Raw genomic sequence first — 23294 nt, forward strand, 5'->3', positions numbered from 1 at the left:
ATCATGCCAATAACTGGTTTTAGAATAAATGTGTTTATTTCCGATTCAAAGATCCAATGAGTGAATCAAAATTAATACCAAAATATGCAATCCTTAATGACTTGACAACGGTATCGTAACTATATCCTTTCCGAATAAGTCTGTTTAAAGGTTTGGTTAGCTTTTGAGGTGAATGCCGACATTTTTGTGCTTTGTAAAGAATATTACCATAAAATATTGGATGTGAAATACCCGAACGTATAAGATGTGTGCATGTTGATTTATATTTACAAATGATGTCCTTTTACCGATGATAAACTTTAGTAAATGTTTTGACTAGTTCATGATATCGAAAACCCTGGTGTAATAATTTTTCAGTAATACAGAGATTTCTTTCGTTGAAATCAAATACGTTGTTACATACACGAGCGAATCGAACAAGTTGAGACATATAAACACCATAAGATGGTGACAAAGGAACGTCACCATCTAAAAATGGATAATTAACAATAGGAAATGAAAAATCATCTCTTTTATCATAAATTTTGGTATTTACAGTTTTATCATTACATGTATGTAAGTAATCTGGATTTAAAAGCTTCCTTGTAAGCGACAACCCTCAATCAAGGACATCTTGGGAGGAAACTCCAGCCCTGGAAAACTGTATCAACATGGAGATATCAGAGATATATCTCAAGATATATAGGTGCTGCTGGAATGTTGCTTTAAATAAATATGAAAAGATCAAAATGGGAAAATTTAATTCATCTGTTTTGTCTACTCGTTTGAACTCGACCGATTCTGTTTCTCCATCAAGAAGGGGAGTAATGGATTCACCCGAGGATTGCCGATTGATGTTTTGACGTAAAGTTTAGATCCCAGTCGACCACACCTTTTAATTTATAGATATCAACGACATATTATTTATTAGTAAGTCTGATGCTTTGAATGTTTATAGATTTTTAAAGAACAAACCATAAATGTTAAATTCATAGGGAGCAACCATTTAACTTCAAGGGGTTTGGGGGAGGGGGTGTATGGAGTCAGATTTGTTTTTCGCGCACACATTTTTATTTTATTTTTATTTTTTAGTTTTTCGACGCTATCAATGAAATTATTTTTTCAAAATGTAGAATTTAGGAAAAAACATAACCCCCCCCCCCCCCCCCTTTTGGAGTTAAATGGTCGTTCCCTTACATATCTCTATATTGATAAATAGAATCAACCTTATAAAACAATCCAATGCCTTGCCTGATTTATACCCCTAATTAAGACCCAAACGTTCAAGTATCATTGTTTTACAATGTTTACAATACCAACATACCTGTCTGTTAGAAAGTTAAATGTTATATATCAGTGACAGTAAAAACATTTAAAAACTCAACATTTTTATTAGGTTGAAAATTTTGCATTTACAAATAATTTAATATCATTTGAACGAATAAATATTGAATTAAACCCTCATGTTCCCCATTACAGAAACATTTAAAAAATAGATATGAAACTGAAAATTGTCTTGATAGAAAGATATATAAAATCTGTACAGTTTGGCCTATATACTATTTTACCTGTTGCAAAACTTTTTTTAAATGCCTTGTTTTGAATGTATTTATAAAGACCTTCTTGGAATTTGGTTTAAAAATAGTGAGAAGTAAATGTCATCCTTTATTTTCTTTTGTGAAGTCTTAAGGAAATTATTTCCTATGCAATTCGTTTCCAGAGATTTTAAAGAATTGTGGCTTAAAGTCTCACCGACCTGCTACTGAATAGATATACTATGCATGAAGTAACTGCGATGAGGAGATGGGATTACTAGTCAGGTAAATATAATATGATTCGTTCAAGATTTAAAAGTTTAAAACTGAATTTTACCTAGATTGAATTACACCCCGACTGACGGACTTGATACCCCTTAAAATGAAATAGATGTTAAGTGCCCCTGGCTGCAGTGTGGTTTGGGATAAGGTTTTGGAAAACGGTACTCAAGCAAAGGAAAAAAAAAGAAATGAATAAATAATGAGAAAAACGAAAAAACTGTATTTGGGCTTTTACTAATTTATTTTTTTACAATATACTAAATAAAAAAAATTTTCTGGATGAATTGTAAACATATGTACGTCAATAATAAAACTTAACGAATTTATCCTTGTTGTTTTAGCTTTCTTCTACCCCCTTCCGAAAAAAATAATTTTCCATTGCAGTGATCACATGATTGCTCTGATCACAGGGAAGTAAAAATACATCACACCTGTAATTGCGCAGAGATCTGTATGTATTCGATCAAATTTCATCCGTAACAAATTTTTAAGTGCCTCTGCATGATTTTGTTATTAATATATATATACCTATTTCATCCACAATATATAGAAACATTTGTCATTTATTTCAACTTTGCTAAATCAATTTGGACTTTACATTGGATGCTGAAGTTAACAATTCGACGGTGTTTTGAAGGGAAAAAATGAATTCGTAGAAAACTAAACGGGTATTTTAAAAGAAAAAAATTAAACTGCTTTGCAGATTTTAAATAATGAAGATTAAATTTAAATTTGGTTATGTGTCTGCTTATGTATGCAGGTATTAATCTCTATAAGGATTCGAAGTTTAAAACTTTTTTTTTTCTTCTGACCTTGGCCATCCGTCGAATCGTTACATCGTAAAACTCTTTTCGGGAAAATTTTAAATTCACCACACGTCGAGCCAATTTATTTTGCACCTAAAGCTAAAGCAGATACGTACTGAAAAGAAGACATTTTTCCTTTCAAGATTTCAAGATTCTTTATTTCTTAAACATTATATAGTTACAATGGTACAAAGAAGTTCATCAAAAGTTATAACAAAACATAAACACACATGACAAGATGAGATGAGAAAAAAATAAATAAAAATAAACAGTAGTGACGAAGAGATGTGATTAACCAGGAAGACTTACTTGAATAGTTATAATTCTGATTAATTTGCACAGCTTTTTTTATTTATTTTTGTATTTTAACTGAAATAGTTTTTCAAATTTAGAGAATCCGATAAAACTGTAGAAAATACCTTACAACCCCCCACCCCCCGAAAAAGCCAAATAATCAGAAAATAAAAGGTAAAAGAAAGACGTTGAAAAATGTCATAAAAACGAATAGATTTAAGTAACTAAAATACTATAAGCATGCAAAGATGTATGACAGGTATTCTTTCAAATTTCCTTCAAAATTAATTTCCAGACATATCATCTGTAGTAGAAATCATTATTTGTATGTTTGAAAACAACTGACGCGTGCTAAAATGTTAAGCAAAGCGCATGTTATTGAGTTTTAGACTGATTAGTCTGAAAAGGCTACATATAATCGTAATATCTTTTGAAATGTCTGAAGAGAACAATATTATGTTCTGTTACGTGCCTCCGTGTTCGGGATTTTCTCGCTGTGTTGAAGACCCATTGGAGGCCTTGGGATGTTTTCTGCTCTTTGGTCGGGTTGTTGTCTCTTTGACACATTCCCTATTCCCATTCTCAATTTTATCAAGTTAATTTTAAGACATTTCTTGCAGACAAATCAAGTTTTTTTAATTTTTTTTTGTAGACATTTCGTTTACGGTTAATCCAAGACCCATGAATTATTTTGCATGCTTTTCATTATTCATTGTTTTGCACAATACTTAACATACACTTAACAGTTTGAAAAAATGACTGAAAATATCTCAATTGACTGCGAGCAGAGTCTGAACAGTACATAAGTACTCGCAATGGTCATGTCGAAACTTGTCTCAGAAACTGAATATGTCTTTCTGATGTATTTATCTTTTCAGATCGGTTCAGTTACATATCGCAATTTCAGGTTGAAACCTATTCACCAGTGATAAAATGAGTTATATTTATCCACATAACTTATATTCTATACACATTTGGTTATATAGATAATTCATAGAAGTATTTAAGGAAACTAAATATTTCTACACTAATCTGTATTGGTCAATATGCATAAAAATAAACCTTAAATAGTACAGTAGAACTGTACGTAACACAAGTACATGTAATTGAGAATGTTTCCGTGAAGAAACTACTCGAAACTAACTTATTGTTATGAGGGCTGGTTCAAATTTCCGAGTATTATGAAAAATCCACTTCAATAAGATTACATTCAAGAAGCTGTCAAAGTGAGATAAATTACTTGACATACTTAGTATAATACTTGTCTCTTTAAAAAAAATACCATTACATGTCTCGCCAATTTTTGTACTTTTATGCATTTCAAATAGAAGAAAGGCTTCATTATCGTTATTGTCGTTTACCATTAGGTCTAACACAATATGTCGCAAATGAATGAAATTAACATTATATAAATTTTGTGTGTCAGAAGCTCTTTTCTTGAACTACCGTCACCAGGAACGCTAACCGATACATCTAAATATCATTGTAACTTAAAAGAGGGACTAAAGATACCAGAGGGACAGTCAAACTCATAGATCGAAAACAAACTGACAACGCCATGGACAAAAATAAAGAGACAAACCGACAAATAATAGTACAGATGACACAACATAGAAAACTAAAGACTAAGCAACACGAACCCCACCAAAAACTGGGGGTGATCTCAGGTGCTCCGGAAGACTAAGCAGATCCTGTTCCACATGTGGCACCCGTCGTGTTGCTTATGTTATTACAAATCAGGTAAATAGTCTAATTCGGTAGGTCACATTCGTGAAAAGGGAAGGCTATTGTAATTACGACATAAGGAACATATCCGATATCATCTGTGAAACGGTTATTCCATAACGGTCAACCAACTCGTGATGGCGTCCGTAAAATTTACGAAGGGATGATTTCAACTTCACCATTTGGAACTCTTGGTTTAATAGCTTCCTTGTGAGCAGCAATCCTCTATCAAGGAAATCATGATAGGAAATACAAGCCCGGGAATATCGTTTCAATTGGGAGATATATACTCCGTATGCAGGCGCTGCTGGAATGTTGCTACATAGAAATGGAAAGTTCACAATTGGGAAGCTGAAATCATCTCTTTTGTCGTAAAGTTTTGTTTTCAACCGACCCTCATTGTCAATTTCTAGATGTAAGTCAAGATATGAGGCAGACTTAACTGTATCTGTAGTATCCTTTATCTCTAGTTCGATGGGATAGATTCGTTCAACATAGTCACCAAATTTTGTATTATTTAGTGAGAGAACATCATCTATATAGCGGAACGTAAAGTTAAAGGATATTGCTAACTTCTTATCTTTCTTCCTAAGAAGTTCCTGTATGAAGTCAGCCTCATAATAATAAAGAAACAAGTCGGCAAGAAGAGGGCACAATTTGTTTCCATTGGAATTCCGACAGTCTGTTGAAAAACACGTCCTCCAAACGTAACAAATATGTTGTCAATCAAGAAATCAAGCATTTTGATAATGTCAGTTTCAGAGAATTTTTTGTTTGAATCAGAGTGATTCTTTACAAAGTAGGATTTATACCTCCGCAGGACAAGATACTTGTATCTACGTTCGCCATTCTTTTTAATGAAACAAAGTAATACCAACTCTTTCAATTTGTCTATTAGTTTGGAATGGGGAATACTTGTGTAAAGTGTAGAAAAGTCAGATGTTTTAATACAATTGCAAGATGAGAGAGTCTTAGATTGTATAATTAAATTAAATAATTACAGCGCCCTCTCACGGTCATTGTCCTCCAGAGCTCTCAAATGGAATGATCTTAGTGATCAGAATATAACGACTGGATTATTCGGGTTAAATATTAGTATAAATACGTAGAAACGTTAGGAGCATTAAGATCGAATTTATCGTCTCATTAAACAGGCTTTACTACAAAAATAGGGGTCGTAGATACATTTTCTTATTTAAGGACGTGAAAATAAAAATCCGACTTTGTAAATAACCACACTTAAATTCCAAGATGAAATTCACCGAGGATGAAATCATCAAAATGTTTGACTTTTTTCTGATCGTTTCGTCAATATATTTGTTGAGTTACGTATAGGTTGATATTTCAACAGACAGTCGTTTCCAATGGGTTACTTATTGTGCACTTCTACTGGCGACTTGTTTTTGCACTCATATGAAGCAGAATTAGAATAAAGTTTTCCTCAAGACAATCAGAAAAACATCTTGCCATGTACTTAAATTAAATAAAAAGATATTAAAAAACTTTCTAAAAAAATAAAAAAGTTTGAAAGGAGCATCTGATATTATTTTTGAACTACTGAACAAATAACAGCTATACAAAACAAAATGCTTTTTTGTATAGTATACAGATACAATTCCTGTTATCCTATTTCTATGTTGAGCAAACCGTAATCTTCAACTGATTCGGTTCTTATCCATCATTGCTTTCAAATATTTGCCTTTGAGCGTTCCTGGTAAAGGTAATTCCAGAAAAGCGCGTCGGAAGTATGACACTTATAAAGTGTTGTTTTCATTCTTACAGCGGATGACATTGAGGGCATTCCAGTGTTATGTTGCCGCAGACATTTCTACCAACATGACTTGCGTTTTTGACTATCACCGAACGTATTTCGTATAAATACCCTTATATTATCGAGTGCAAAATAACATTCCTTATCGCTTGTTATAAATTCATTTCTTCAATGAATAGTCATGAAAATATTTTTTAAAGAACATAAATAAAAAATATGAAGATGTTTTGTCGTGAGAAATATATACATATAAGTAAAAAAATCATAAATTTATTATATCTATGCACACGTACCGAAAAATTGTGTTTGCGGATGAATATCTCTTATCGCTTGTTATATATTAATTTCATCAATACATATTCATTAGCGGGGAAAATATAAATGCCTACTCAAATCAAACCTATTAGAAAAACGAATTATTACAGAAGAGTGTCTCCCATGCACTTGCACTGCACTATCATTAGAATAGTAGAATAGAATGGTGGTATAAATGGATGAAAACTTGCCGATAGAGTTATTAAGATGATCTTCTATATAGATAACTGATGTACAAATATTAATATAATATATAACAACAAACCAGATTATACTGATAACAAATGTTTGTCCCATGATTATATCACTGCTATATAATAATTATTACGGCGAGGTTTGAATTCCCTGTCATTTATTCATCATCTACACAGGAACTTGTCTCCTCCAAAAAAAAAAATCTATGTACCTTAACCTAACTTTCAGGTATAGAGATATTTTATTTCTTTTGAGACAAGTGCCTGTGACTATCCACCAGAACTTGCGGTCATCCGATGTTCAGTACTTCAGTACTTTGATTTAAATATGAAACTAAGCTAAATGGGTTTTTCTCCGACGGTTAATTTTACAGTATATGTCTTTCCATTAACTAACTAATTAATCACATATTCACAACACGAGTTATACTATAATGGATCTATTAATAGTCATGAATTTGATCTCTGCTGACTTCTAGTTAAACTAGCGGGTGTTTGTAAAAAGAAACAAAATGCAAATAGAAAAAAAATATATGTATTGTGATTAGACTTTTGGGATTTGGTGTTTATAATTCTGCTTACTCTTATAAAAGCTGTGGGACACTAAATTTTTATGAAAAAAACTGTCTACGACATAGATTAACACTCACAATATTTTTATTACAATAAAATGTACTTCACCCTTGTGTTAACCTATTCATAGCTACCAAGTACACGGAAACAAAATACAATATACATTTATGTGTCAAATGCGTTACAATTCACAAATTCACAACAATTCCTGTGGAATTTTATCCCTATCATCATCATTTGTGTGATTTAACTTTTCCCGTCTTTTTGCGTGATAAAGTTTTTTCATAAGTAAATTTAGTAATTAAAAAATTTAAGTAATTGTTTTTTTCTTATAAAAAAAAAAAACGAAATTTGGGACACTAAATTCTGTTGAAAAAAGCCTACGACATAGGTATTACACACACAATACCTTTATAACAATACAATGTACTTTTACCTTTGTGTTACTTAGTACACTGAAAAATTTAACAATATATAAATTAGATATATAAATATGCAATTTGATTGGTCGACGAGTTGTACAAATGATAAATTGTTATATATAACTACAGGATACTATACTTATGTACCTTTTTCGTATATAATACACAATTTTCATATAACGCTGTATTGTTTTACATTATTTGAGCTTCATCTGTGAAAAGTGATATGTTATTTAAAGTTTTTCTATTTATGTTAATTGTAAGTACACGTACATGACATTCTTATATCTAACAAAGTAGTAAAGTTAAAGCATGGCTTCGGCAAATATATTCGTTGTATCCTGAAATTGTCCCAGATTTTTCAATTTTTTATTCCAATACTTGGGAGCGGGCATGCAACATTTTATCCTCGTTATTTTTTTATATATATATTTCACTATTAAAATGTGAAAAAGGTCAAACTTTTAACGCTGGGTTTAACTCTAAAAAAGTCATCAAAGATACCGGACTTGTAATTTAATGAGCGTTTCGTCTACACTATACTCACCATTGGCGTTCAAATCAAAACACTTGTAGGGAAAATTCAATCAAGAAGTCAAAAAGCATTGAAAACTTGATAAGACATACATATCTTACTTATAATTGAAATGCAAATATGGGATGCCAACAAAGTGTTTGGTTGTTGTATTTTAATGGCATACGATACAGTTTTGATCCCACGGTGATATTTTGACGAAAACTTGCATACAAGCTATTTTTCACCTAGTCAATTCAATTCTATAATAAAACATATACATTCATGTGCTACTGTTAAAGATAAATGGTGTCGAAATTTTAGACATTTCTAATCTTTGGACAGACATACTTAACTTTTTTGTTCAAAAGATAAAACACAAGCGGATTTTTGTGAAAGCATTTGGAATAGCTTCTTTACATATTTATGCTCTAAATTTGTGTATTAATTCTTCATGTTTCTTTTGGAATAATCTATTTTTTATCAAATATTCATGATTTTAGAAAAAAAACAGATTTTTTTGTTGAATATTGAATTTACAAAAATTCATTGTTGATTTGTTCATAACAATTGATACAAATAATCTTTATACATAAACAAGTCAAAAGTCATTTAAAAAAAGGACCCTTGTACTTGTTTTGAAGCTAATGATTAAAATCAGTCGACAATTTATCTTTTCCCATTATGTTACAGTTTGACGCAAATAACATTTTACGTTATCGACCTCATTATCTCGCCTGTAACTGTATCGATTGCCTTAACCCACAGATGTGGGTAATTTGTTATTCTTATCGACGTACAAACATCTATAATACTATATAATCTCAGCTGCCATAAGACAAGGACATTTGATTGTCACAGAACTGTATTTCACAATTATTGATATCAACTTTGCATTTTGAGGTGTTGAATTAATTCAAAAGATCTCAATTTTTTAATAAAATGGACCAGACACAAGTACTAGTACCTACTATCGTCATGTCCTCTCCAGAATACTATTGTAAAACCACTAAAATGTTTGTCACACCAAAAAATCATAGTAAATGCTTAGCTGAATTTGGCTATTCTTTAAAGGTCCCTCTTGGTTAAATAGCTCACAACGTTCTACGTATTTATACATCCATGACTTCCGAATGTGTGGGTTTGAGCGTTCCTGACGAAGATAAATCCAGAAAAGCGATTCTGTCGTACGGAATTTATTAAGGGTTGTTTTCATCCAATGCAAGACATTTCTGAGCTATTCTGGAGTTGACGACCATAACGGTCAGAACTGCTGGTACAAAGCTTTACATTTTTTGATATAGAAAGAAAAGCTGTGTACAATTCAAAATCTAGCTGCCATATCATCAGGCAATTATCACATCTACATGCATTTTTTGATTTTCAAGGTTCAATGACCTAAAGTTAAATTTCTTGCTAAAGTGATGTTCTAAGTAAAAGATTTGCAATTACTTTAGTCTAATGATACGTTACTGCTGTTCCAAGCAAGATGATGTATACCCAATAAGGACCCCTGCTCCTTGTCGTTGGTCTTATTTCATTTATAAATAAATTCATTGAGATCTGTAGGATCATAATTTGACCTAGTTACCAATCAGACAGTTTTAACATTACGACATTTTTATCAAATAGTTTAGAGATTTGTGAAAACGTTTAAACGATTATGTCTGTTTGTTTCCAATATGCCATGTATGCTACAGGCTAACTATATACAGATTCATCATGCGATGTCTATTACCGTTTAACCTTGTTTTAAATCCCATCCCACAAGTCCTACATCGTCTATTTTGAAATTATACGTTTTGTAAGTATTTTGGCTTCGAATTTCAGTATCGTATTGTTGACAGTTACTACTTAATGTGATTTTGAAATCGTTCGAAGGTTGTAATATATGAACCTGGTCTCGTTTTGTTAAGAAACCACACCATCCGTTTATTTTTCAGTTTAGGAATCGATTAATGACGCATTATTGTACTACTTTCATATTTCATGCCGGTCAACGGATTTCAATTCGTTTTATTTTTTTCATTATTCGTGTCTGATTTTATAATCTTATCAGATTGTAATAACTATTTGAACATCATAAGATCTAACAACATTCCTAATAAATCTGAGTTATTGAAGATGTCATCTATCCATTGGGAGATATTTTGTTGCATTTCGCCCACTTTATCACTTTTTATTATTATTTGTAAGACATTCCTACTCTGAATGTTTGAGTCATATATACAACAAGGATGTGGTAAGATTGTCCATAAGACAATTATCTATTCAAATCAAAAGGTGTGATATTGAATATTTACACATCTACAGAGTTAATTTTTTCAGGAACTACCTGGTATTCAGTAAACTAGAATTGAAAATTAAAAAAAGAAAACATTTTATAACATATTTGAATTCAGTTGTTTTAAACAGTAAAACGATTTAGGTATAACCAGAAATGAGTACGTGAAGTTTATAAACGGGGATGAGTTTGGATTATATGTTCATGAAAAATATTCCATTAACATATGGATAAATAATCCTTTTTGCACTGTATTTGAGTGATTAATAGTAATTAAATGGTTACTGATTGTTTATTTTTTTATATCATACGCATATACAGCTCTTTGAACGCAAAAGTCTTTACAAACCAAGTAATTTGGGTAATATAATATCGTTAATTTGTCTATATAAACATTATTGTCTAAAATAGGAAAATTGACATCTGAAACTAGATATTATTTGTTCTCGTATTCTAGAGTAATTTTTATATTGAACATATCTGACCGTGTTTAAGTTTATCAATTACTTGTTCTAAGGTAAAAGGTAGAATTATGATAAGAGCCATTGCCCCTAAAATAGCAAATAGTAAAAGTATTCAAGCCCCGCCCGCAAAATTATGTTAATTTCATTTATAAATGAACATGTTGATATACTATGGACACTAATGTACAGAAAGGTCACTTGTAATGCCACTATGATGTAGGAATATGTTAAAAATTGACATAGTTGATCTAAAAATGCCATTTAAGGCATACGTTTTTGCCAACAAGATATGGGCTGAATAAGATATTTATTTTACATACATGAACAGCTTTGTAAAATGTATCTTGCATCAACATGTCTTTTTGGATAAAGCCGCGACTCATTCTGAATGTTAAAGACAAGATTTTAAAACGAATCTATTTTGACAGTTTTCCCTCCACCCATTTTGCACAAATGCAAGGAGTTTGATGCTTTAATGAAAATATGTAAGACAAAATTCAAAAATGTAACAATGATGTCCCACAAACTGATGTCTCGTTCCGTATCAGGTTAAAATTTTGGTATGAGATAGTTTACCATTAGACTGCGGTCAGATATTACATTATTTTGCAGTAGGTGTTCAATCCATAAAATGCTGATATTTTTTTGGCTACCAGACGAATCACCTAATTATGGTACATGTTTTCATTAACAATAAACAACCCAAGAATAGAACTGTTAGCTTCTCACGTTTAATCAATCAACACTATTATAACAAAGTGTGTGTACTTGTCATAAAGGGTTAATGTTTGATTTTGAAAAAGTACTTGATATTATGTATATTGCATTGTAAATATCAATATTCATTAAAAATATGAAGCAATTATTATATCATAACTATCAAAATTATAATATAAGGTTTTATGAGGTATTTCGTTAGAAATAGACATGACTATTAGGCTTCTTTCATCAGCGCAGCATTGGTTCTTATCATAGAGGCAGACCAGGAACGTGCAGACTATAAACTAAACATAACGATGTTCGATTTTTCCCCCCAATATTATATCAATTGTTCTTATTGTGTTATTAAACTTTTCAAGAATAATATCAAAAGAAATTTTCTCTTCATCATTTTTGATATCACGAATTTACCTACAATAACGAGATTTGAATTTGGCGAATCTAGTTTGGGTTTATAAATTTCCCGTTGATGTTGTAGCAAACGCTCTTAGTTAGCATAGCCAAATATTCAAATATAAGATATTAAAGCTAGAATACCGTTGGTTTATTCTAGTGACCTGCTTTTAAGTTGATCCATAAGTCATTAAAACCTTGTTTGTTAGGGAATGATATATTTGTATTAATTTTGTATTGATAAGGAAGTGTTTGAGATCAGCATTCAATATTCATGAACCAATCTTTTAATCTCTCTGAATATTATAATCAACTGGTTTTTTTTTTGCAATTGTTTACAAAAAAGAATTTGGAGAGGAAAGACGAGTAAGTAGACGTCTGTTCAACACGAAAATAACAATGCTCTACAAATACATAAATTCTAAGTTTATATAATCATGTTTCGATCAATATAATTAGCTGTTAAACCATAGCATATATCACTGATACTATTTATTCACGGAACGAATAAACATCTTCAGTGACGAAACCAAATAATTTTTTTTATAGATATTCCATAAGCATATCAACTGTTATAATAGACAAAGTCAGCATTTAAATCACAAGAAAGATTAATGCATGCATTCTGATAACATTAACCCTTCCTTAGGTGTACTAAAATGATAGATACTTTAACATATCATATTTTTAAACTTGGTTTTAATCACAATGTAAAGTTTCATGTGATATTACTCAACCTGGCAAGATATCATGAACTACTATCGGGTCGTTAAACTTTTTAATTATCTATAACTATATTTATATTAACTCTGATTCATTGTATTAGCTTTGTGCATTTTATTTCGATAATTCTTACAAAATATTCTTAACTATCTTGACTTTTTTTTTATAAAGATTGCAAAGGTGGGTATCTTTTGCTGATGAATGTTAATATGTTAGAGAAACAGGGTGTTACCAATTAATTTGTTTTTGATTCATGGAAAAGAAAATCAAAATGAACCGTATTCCTGAATATAAAATAATAGATTTACAACCGATGATTTCACACGGAAACAAATGCGATAATAAAAAAACAGTCTAACCAATTTTATAATGATCTAAGATAAACTCTTTATTGAGCGAAACGACAGTGTCTACTAAATGTTTCCGCACATTTCTTTTATCAATACTTTTTAAATAGAATCTTTTAACACTACACTTCAGTATTTTATACTCCATGCCTTTTATTACTGTACTGGACGATGGGATAATTATTTTCGTTTTTTTACCACTACCTATTGTAAGTTAATAAGATTTCTATAGACATAGTATATAAAGTCATTTTAGCTCTTCGACTGTTTCGGTTATTATACTTCCTTAGCTTTCAAATATTCGGCTTTGAGCATTCTTGATTAAGGTAAATCCATAAAAGCGCTTCCGCATGAAATATGTAAAGTGTTGTTTTCATTTTTTAAAATAGCTTTTTACTTTGACAGAAGGTTGCATGTACATGTGAACTGAAATCACACTTAAGAATTACGCTTTGCACACACATACAGTAATCTATACATGAGCTCTTAAACACACATACCCGTAAAAGCTCGATACTAGTGCTTAAATTACGGCACAAAACTTGACTGCCAAAGATTCCTGAGGGACATGACATTATCTGTGTTAGCTTGTTAGCGCGTATTTCTCTCCTGAAAATCGCTAAAGGTAAAACTTGGAAATCTTGTATGTCGTCGGAGGTGACACCAGTCAAGCTAGTGGTACAAATATTAGTTATCATAAATTATCTAAAACACATTTTTCACAACTTGTATATATCTGTCTCATAGGTGGACGTTTTTTCCACTAATTTAGGTCCTGGACCTTCTTCTCATGTTTCGAGTATATGATAGTAAACAAGCCTTTAAAGAGATACCAGTTTCAGTTTCTGGTTGTTTCCTTGATTTGTCTCTTTCTAATCTATTTGCGACAAACTACTGTCGCCTTTATTAATTACTAAGTATGCCAGGAGCCTCGTTTTGTTTTACACAAGACTCATCAATTCAAATTTAACCAAAACAGTTAGCTGGCTAAATAGATTACGAACTTGGAAAACTATGTTAACACAAAAAAAGAAGAAAAAGATAAACTATAATTGGTATATTTGATTGTAATATAATGTAAATTAATCAGTGAACTACGTGAATATTCGTGATTTGATCAGCATTTAATTTGATATAGCCCATTTGTAAACTTTATGGTGTGTAGAATAATTGTAATTGTACCTGTGCATATGAAATAAGTCAGTTGCTATGATATTATTTCTTTATTATTGTTTCACATTTAATAATTGTGATCAGTCGTTTTTTAAAACTGTTTTTTAACCAATTAAATATTTCCTGTCAATTTTTTAATTTTGCTTTTTCATTGCTAGTTTGATATGTAGTAAGATCTTTAAGTCACAAAAACAATTATGGAGATCATAAACTTTTTTTTTTACGTTTTCAACTTACACTTTTCATCTTAAATGGGTATCAAAATATAATTACAACACTGTTTTGTCAATTGAAGGAAACCGACTCGGTGGTCTCGTGGTAGCGTGTTCGTCACAAGTGCGGAAGGTCGTGGGTTCGAACCCCAGCCGTGTCAAACCAAAGACTTTAAAATTAGTATTTGCTGCTTTTACGCTAAACACGAGGCATTAAGGAGTACGAGCAAAGACTGGTCGGCTCGGAGTAAGAATAATGTGTCCGGGTAAGGTGACATGTTTTCCTGCGGACTGTTACCTTGTGAACTAGCACGTTAAAAATCATGCTCAGCGTGTCGGTCTAGTACAAAGCAGGGTTAATATTCATATTACATGAACATGTTCTCGTCCTGAATATGCATATTAATTTGCCGTTGGACTTTAAACAGCCATCCATCATCATCATCATCATCAATTGAAGGACTTTTGTAAAGATATTGAGTATCAACCTTGAAGTACGGAAGTTTGATTTACCAATTGGATGAGACATATTGTTTACCATTCTTCATTCAATGTGATTGTTTGATCAGATTGTTTGTGATCATTAACAATATGTACAAAAGGAAGTGTCAGACATCTGAAATTAATCAATATCGTCTGAAAAGTTGATAACATATCAAATAAAAAAAAAAGAGAGAAAAGATCGAAATGTTAAAAATATACATATATATATATAAAAAAAAAGAAAAGCATCGTTTGAATAGGGGATTTCACAATATCTTTTTTAATGTCGTCAATAGAAATAAAACATTGACAAAAGATATATTAAAAGTTCTCAAATCTTTCAACAGTAAGGTCTTTATGATTACATATCAAGTTAAAATGGGACTTTAATGTGTTGGTCGGACGACTGTAAATACGTCCTTGCTTTTCACAAATATTGTCGACTTCAATTAAATGTTACGAGAACTAATGAAACCTGTAAGGTGTTTTCTTTTTTGCGGCAGTAATCATTTAACAGCTGTGACTACATAAGCTCGCTTCATGAGACGTAGCTAGCATATTATGACCCTGCTTTTCAAATTATTTACCGTCTTTTTATTTCCTTGTTCAAGTTAATATCCTTTCTGTTCGTTGTCAGATTGTGTAGGTATTGTTATTGAGCGTTTTACTTTTATGACATATGGTATAAAAAGGCAAATCAGTTGCTAACACCCAAGTCATTTGGTCTCAGTTGGACATGTGTTTCATTGGCAATCATACCACGTTATCATTTTTTTTATGACGGGGAGGTTTGTGTGCACATAAGACTTGATTTATCATATATATGTTTCAGTTTTCTTGGAGGAGTCTTTTTTAACATATATATTTGATTGTACTTTACCATTCTCAGTGTGAATTGGCTAAATAGATTACGAACTTGGAGAACAATGTTAACAGAAAACAAAGAAGAAAAAGATAAACTATAATTGGTCTATTTGATTGTAATATAATGTAAATTAACTCCAATGAAAGTGTAAATGTCTAGTGAACTACGTGAATGTTTGGTGATTTCATCAGCATCTAATTTGATAAACTTGCAGTGAGGTGAGAGTTTTTTTTTGCTCCGTGTTGAAGGCCTCACTATTCTTTTGCTTTTTGTGTGTTTTTTGCTGTGCATGTACTGAATTTGTGTCATGGATGGATACCATACATCCTTTGTTTTCTCATTATATTGTTAGAAGTTTCAGCTACGTTTTATATATTTCGGACAATGAAAGGCATAAAAACGTACAAACCTACAAAACAGATGGTCATTTATTTATTTACCAAAAACTAATAGCGATTACACGTGTTAGTATATCAAGAACTAAGAGTTAAACCTTCATCTCTGACAACTAATATGAAAAGCGTGTTTGGCACAAATAAAATTCAAGCTGTTTAATATGATGAGTAATTTTCAACCACTGGTTCGATGCCACTGCTGGTGGATGTTTCCTCCCCGAGGCCATCATCAGCCCAGTAGTCAGCACTTCTATGTTGACATGAAATATTGATATGTTCATAATTATAGATTAACTGTTTACAAAACATTGAAATTTTCGAAATACATAGGATTGTTATACTGGAGGAATAGGTTACCTTAGCTGTATTTGGCCAAACCTTTCGGAATTTTGGGTCCTCAATGCTCTTCAAATTCGTATTTGATATTAAAATTCTCTTCGTAAGATTGAAATTGATATTACACAATTCTTACTTTCTATTCGATGAAACGACGTATCGACAAAACAAAAGTGATCCCGGGTACGAAACTAGTAATGGAAAAAAATATAGGAAAAAGTAAAATAACAAAAATACCGAACTAAACGGAAAGTCCCTTATCAAATGGCAAAGTGAAAAGCTCAAACACATCATACGAATGGAAAACAATAATTATATTCCTGATTTGGTACATGCATTTCCTTATGTAGAAAATAGTGGATTGAACCTGATAATAAAGCTAGCTAGACCTCTCATTTGTTTTACAGTCGCATATAATTCCATTATACTGACAACAATGTGTGAGCAAAAAACACAGTCATAACAGAGAGATTCTAAACAAAACTGTTATTTAAATCCTTCCGTCAGGCGTATGTAGAATCAACTTTTCGTTTAACTGTGAGAAGAGAATTGTACAATTATATTGAATAATATTCATCTTGATACTTGATTGGAAGAATTGAAACAGTCTTTTTATGTGTTGTCGTAAGTTTTGAGCTTTTGAAGGTCTGATGTGGGATTTTGAGACAAAGACCAGCAAACGAAAGAACCGTTCATATCAATCTAATGATAAATGGAATCGAAAGAGCGAAAATACAGGACATTCATGTACCGAGAACAGTGACAATTATATTATATATGTGTTACCATATGATTCAATGTACAACTCTAGAAATGTTGATATATTCATTTAACATTGAAAAGATGAAAAAAATATCAAAACTATCTACTTATACAAATCTAACTAGAGCTGGAACTTATAAAAAAACTGTTTTAAATGTTTAAGATATCGATGAAGAAATTGTGTATTTGGTTGCATTAATTTAAGAATCTGAGTTTGCATTTAAAAATAGAAAATTATAATGGAAATATATTTTACATTTATAAGCCTAGCATCTTTGATGAGTTTTTCTATTTTTCTCTGTAAAACGTACCAGTGTATGGATATCTAGGTAAACAAAAACCGGTCATTTTTAGAAGTTCGTTTTTGTTTTGTTAACTAGTATTTTTTTATTTTAACAGGCGTTATGTAACATTGCAGAACCGAGCATCGTAGGTATGTATGATAAAACTTAACAGCTTAAATAATAGACAGCCAACAGCCATTTATCTCATAAATCGATTGAGAAAACAAATCAAAGAAGATAGGTCAATCAGACCAAAAATTCAGTAGTAATTTGACTTCAGTTCAAGAGTATTTTCTAGATCAGTTCCAAGACTCTATTTATAGGTTAGACAATACTTGGTCATGTTTTATGAAGATTTAGCCCAAGGCGTAGCCGAGGGTTTTAATTATAGGTTAGATAATACTTGGTCATGTTTTATGAATATTTAAAGCCTTTAAATGTTCATAAAACATGACAAAATATTGTCTGACCAATTTAGAACATATTCACACCATCGAGTGACATAACAAAATTAGCCTATCCCATTGTAATACTTTAACCTGAATATGAGCTCACTTTAAGCGTTAACATGTTTAGTAAAATGAATGTAAATCATATAAAATGGTCATTCCAACAGATGGAATGAAATAGCAATGCGATAGTTTTGTTATTCAAAAATGAAGATTTCTTCTGCTTCAGGTATAGTTTAATACTTATATATCTAAAATTCCTTCATTTTAAAAGGACATAATGTTATATAAATCAGCTTTTCTAAAATTGTATAATTTTTGAATAATGACAAAACTTCATCAATGATTTTCAAAATTACAATCGTTTCAACATCAGATGCTTATTTTTTTTATTGATCAATGTATTGGTTTTTTTATCAACAGTCATTGTTTCTTAAAAATCCATTGATTTTAATGTTTCGCATAAGAATTATACTAATTATCGTTTTACCTGCACATTTGTCCCCTTTTCAATTCTTTTTGTCATTTTATTTTGGGGGGAGGGTTCAATATATGTATCATTATATAACGTATAAAATGTTTCTATTTTCCTGTTTTCCTTTTTAATAATTAGACAAACAACAATACTCATGATTTTTTTCTTTTGCTCTTTTCCTATTGAAATTGCCTTTGGGGATCTTACACTTCATTATTGTAGTCATAAAGAGTTCACTTTTATGATTAATCTTCAATGGAAAGTCATTCATGTATAGCATTTTATAGTGCATCGACAACCATGTACTACGAAAATTAGAAGGGAAATAAATGATTTTCCATTGGACGAGACGGGGTGAGTATGTTCTAACATTTTATAGTGCATGGAAAGCCATGTACTATGAAAATTAGAAGGGAAAAAACTGACTTTTCATTGGACGAGAAGGGGTGAGTATGTTCTAAGAAAAACAAAACAGTATTGCAAATTGAATAATTATATAATTTACTGACTTTTCATGCTTCAAAGCTTTAAACCAATCTAACGTTAGAGTTCAGTTTTGGAGTAGGAAACGCTTAACCTGTTGACGAACACGGTCTCACTCCTTTTGTTTGTTACCTTGGTGTGTATCTTTTCAATCGATTTATGAGATTTGAACATATGTAAACTACTGTTTACCAAATTACACACAGTGTTTCCTATAGATGTGTTTTTTGGGACTGAAAAGTAACTAAGGGGTTGTGCAGGTTCCAAAGAAATATATCAGCTCGACTTACGTGTACATTTCACGCTGCACTAGTTTTGTCTATATTCAAATTCAATTTTGGATGCTTAGAAACTCACTCTTATGTATCTTAGTATGAAACAGATGTGTGTAATTTTTCTTCCAGACGTGTTTTATCCATTACTTTCGATTTAACATATAGATTCAATATCGATTCAAACTTCTCTTTAGATAAGGGTTAATGCTGTGCTGTTCAAGTTCGTAAGTAATAAATATCCGGATTTTTCTAATGAGTTTTTACATGTATACAAATAATTTCTTTAGCGTATTTATGCATATCTCCTTTAGTAGTAATATACCATCTGACCCAAACCACGTGGTTTACGCATTATATTGATCTAATGTGCAAGTTATTGGTGGTTTTAGTATAAAAAACTCTTATGAGGAGGAGGGACTGAAAATAACACTTAACACGTTCCACAATGACCATTTCGAAATGATATATTGTTACAATTTCTCAACATACTAGTTCTGAATAAAAATAAAAATAGATATTGGGTATGCGTAAGTTAGATACAGTTCATAAATGACACTGATATTTGTACTGCGACATAGATCCTACATGTGCGCTATCGTCCATCTAGCTTAATAGTTTTATTATATTCGTACCTGTACTGTAATTCCGAATATTTCAACTGACATTGGAATAGAACCTTCATGTGTACCATACATCCTTTTTTTTACCAATACTAAATACCGGTTAAACAAGTGACCCCCTTCATTTTTATCACTACAGACGTCGATCATACTCATAGGTGTCTTCGTGTCTTATCTGAAAGTATGACAGAGCCGAAAGATACCCAAGGAAAAATCAAACACATAAGTCGAAAATAAACTTACAACGCCATGGCAAAAAACGCTAAAAATATAAGACAAACAACAGTATACAAAACACAACATAGAAAAACACAAGCCCCACAAGGTAGGGTAAGCAGATCCTGCTCTACATGTGGCACCCGTCATGTTTCTCATGCAAGCAAAAACCCGGTAATAAGCCTAATTCGGTAGTTCATAACCGAGGAAAAGACGACGGGGATTCTTGATAGATGTCTTGCATTTATTTTCGCTTTGATGTCTCATCGACGTATAGGTCAAATCCTTTTTGACTCAGTATGTCTGACTGTTACCTCTAAAATTAGGTAATGACAGTTTATATGTATTCTTAGATATTTTTCATATAGATCACAGTCACTTCCGTGAATTTAATTGGAGAATGAGAAGAAAAGCAAAAGATGACTTCGATGATTATCCATGTAGATCTGGATTTACAGCTTTTAGTAAGATTTGTTTCGTTTTTTTACTGTAATATTTATGTGCATTTTGAGTGTTTTCCCCAAACTTTATAGAACACTATGATTATGATAAATTAATATAGTTTTTATGTCTTGAAAAGTACAATAAAATGTATCCAATACAGTTACTTTATAAAGGAAATAGGGATTGATTACATTTTTGTAAGTTCAAAAACTTTTCGTATTCATACTCATCACAAATCGACGTATAGGTCAAATTCACATCTTTCCCATCATCATCACCGTTATCCAAAGAAAATCTATTTTAAAGAAGCCTCAAGCAAACAATGAAAAAATTTAACCTCAAATTATCTTAAGCATTCTTTTTTACTTTTAGATAATACATGTTATAAACTTGTCCATGAAGAATTGAACTGGAACCGAGCAATGGAAGAGTGTTCCAAAGTTTATGGCTATAAATATCACCTAGTTATTATAAAAAGTCAAGAGGAACAAAGTATGTGTATATATTTGTGACACTTTTGATACATCTTAACAGTATTAGTTTTATTACTATTTGTCTTTCATCTTCAACGATAAGATATTTGTACATTTTTGGGACGCGCTTTACACTGACAAGAAGTTTATTATAAAAATTGCACATTTTCGAAAATTAGGCTTTGACACACGTTATGAGTACATGTATGAAAGCTAAATACTATGTTTTTGATATGTATCAAGTACTTTTAATTTGGTTATGGAAAATTAGTAGGGAATGATAAGGAACCCACGTCCCCTCCAAAAAATCAAAAACAGAACCCCCCCCCCCCCCCCAAAAAAAAACAAAAATAAAAAACGTTGCCAAATTCTCGTCAAAGGTCAACGTTGCCTGAGATAGTTTGAACCTTCCTTTGTTAATAATTTTTTGATTAATGAAAGGGGAATTTCAAAGCGCTTCGGATGCAGAAGATTTGTAAAGTTATGTTTTCATTTTTTAAAAAGTATATGATAAAATCATGTAAGTACCGAATCACTGCACCCAGTGCTGATGATACCCTCGGGGCCTAACAGTCCACAGAAGCGGTATCGATCCAGTACTAGTAAATGCAATAAACTCTGATACATTTCGTTCATCCGAAGCGCTTTTCTAGATTAACCTTCATCAGGAACGCTCAAAGCTTAACATTTGAAAACCAAAGATTGGTAAATACGCTGAAACGATATGAGCTATGTGACGAAAAAAGACCTAAACAAAATAGTAAAATTAGTCTAAAGTCAACTTTGCATGAAGTAGTTGGAACGTTTGTTTCTTAATAATTTCTAAACGGAGAGGCAAAAGATAACAAAAGGGACATTCAAACTCATTAGTCGAAAAATTAAAACTGACAATGCCATGGCAAAAAACGAAAAACAAACAACAGCATCCAAAACACAACATCGAAAACCAAAGGCTGAGCAACATAAACCTCAAAAAATACTGTGGATGGTCACAGGTGATCCGGAAGGGTAGGTGTACCTTGCTCGACATGTTTTATCCGTCGAGTGGCTCATGTAAGTATAAACCGGGTGATAATCTCATTCGGTAGGTCACATTCGGGGAAAAGAAAAAGTGAATTGTGGTCACGACATCTGGAAAAGAGAGACGAAAGATACCAAATGGACATTCAAACTCATAAGTCTAAAACAAACTGACAATTCCAAGGCAAAAAAGAAAAACGACGAAAAGACATACAAAAGTATACAAAACACAACATAGAAAATTAAAGAATATATCCGTCGTCATCTGTGAAACAGATATACTATAACGGGTCAACTAATTCGTGATGGTATCTATAATAAGCTTATTTGGGAGAGGAGTCTTTTGAAATATTCCAATACAATTGAAACGTGGAGATGAGTTAACTTTTGGGTTTCATATAAAAGGCAGATTATAATTTTTCAATAAACATTTACTTTTTAGTTAATTATCACACATAATGAAGTATAATTTGATTCAAAGAGGGAATGCAATCTACTTGTAACTCCAATTTTTAAATATGTTGATTTGAACTGTTATTTAACAAAACGTAAATGGTCACTAAAAATTGCGTGGTTTACATTCATACTCGCAAATAGGAAGCTTATACAATTCTTACCATTTCATCGTATGTTGTGTCGTCTAATGTCTAAAACAATTAAGGGGTTATTTGATTCATGGGCACTTCGAAATATTTTAAGTTTGTAACAGAAAGATAATTTCTAACGCTCGTACAGAATCATTAAAAAAGTTATTATCATTCTCCAACATACACATACACCGTTATTAGAAATATATCATAAATTGTAGTATTGAACATCATTGATAACAATTATTGATAAGTAATCAGGGGTTTATGTATTCACAATTTTATTCATTAGAATACATTATTGGTATTTTACCATCTGTATAATATAAAGAATAAACATTTTAAGGAAGAAAACATAACATTTGATAGAATTGAAATATCAAATTCAAGTATAATTCTTA

General features: G+C 31.4%; 1 protein-coding gene across 1 annotated transcript in view; it reads left to right on the top strand.

Annotated features, from left to right (window-relative positions):
• The first annotated feature begins 1788 nt into the window (after positions 1-1788).
• The window catches only part of LOC127708006 (adhesion G protein-coupled receptor L3-like), a 60074-nt gene continuing 38568 nt past the window's right edge, over positions 1789-23294 (top strand). The window contains exons 1-4 of the mRNA XM_052212798.1: positions 1789-1799; positions 17967-18000; positions 20723-20833; positions 21186-21305. Coding sequence (XP_052068758.1) covers positions 20770-20833; positions 21186-21305 — 184 coding nt within the window. The 5' untranslated portion in view covers positions 1789-1799; positions 17967-18000; positions 20723-20769. The remainder of the gene's footprint in view (positions 1800-17966; positions 18001-20722; positions 20834-21185; positions 21306-23294) is intronic.

This window comes from Mytilus californianus, unplaced genomic scaffold, assembly GCF_021869535.1.
Source record: "Mytilus californianus isolate M0D057914Y unplaced genomic scaffold, xbMytCali1.0.p SCAF_1, whole genome shotgun sequence".
NCBI classification, from domain to species: Eukaryota; Metazoa; Mollusca; class Bivalvia; order Mytilida; family Mytilidae; genus Mytilus; species Mytilus californianus.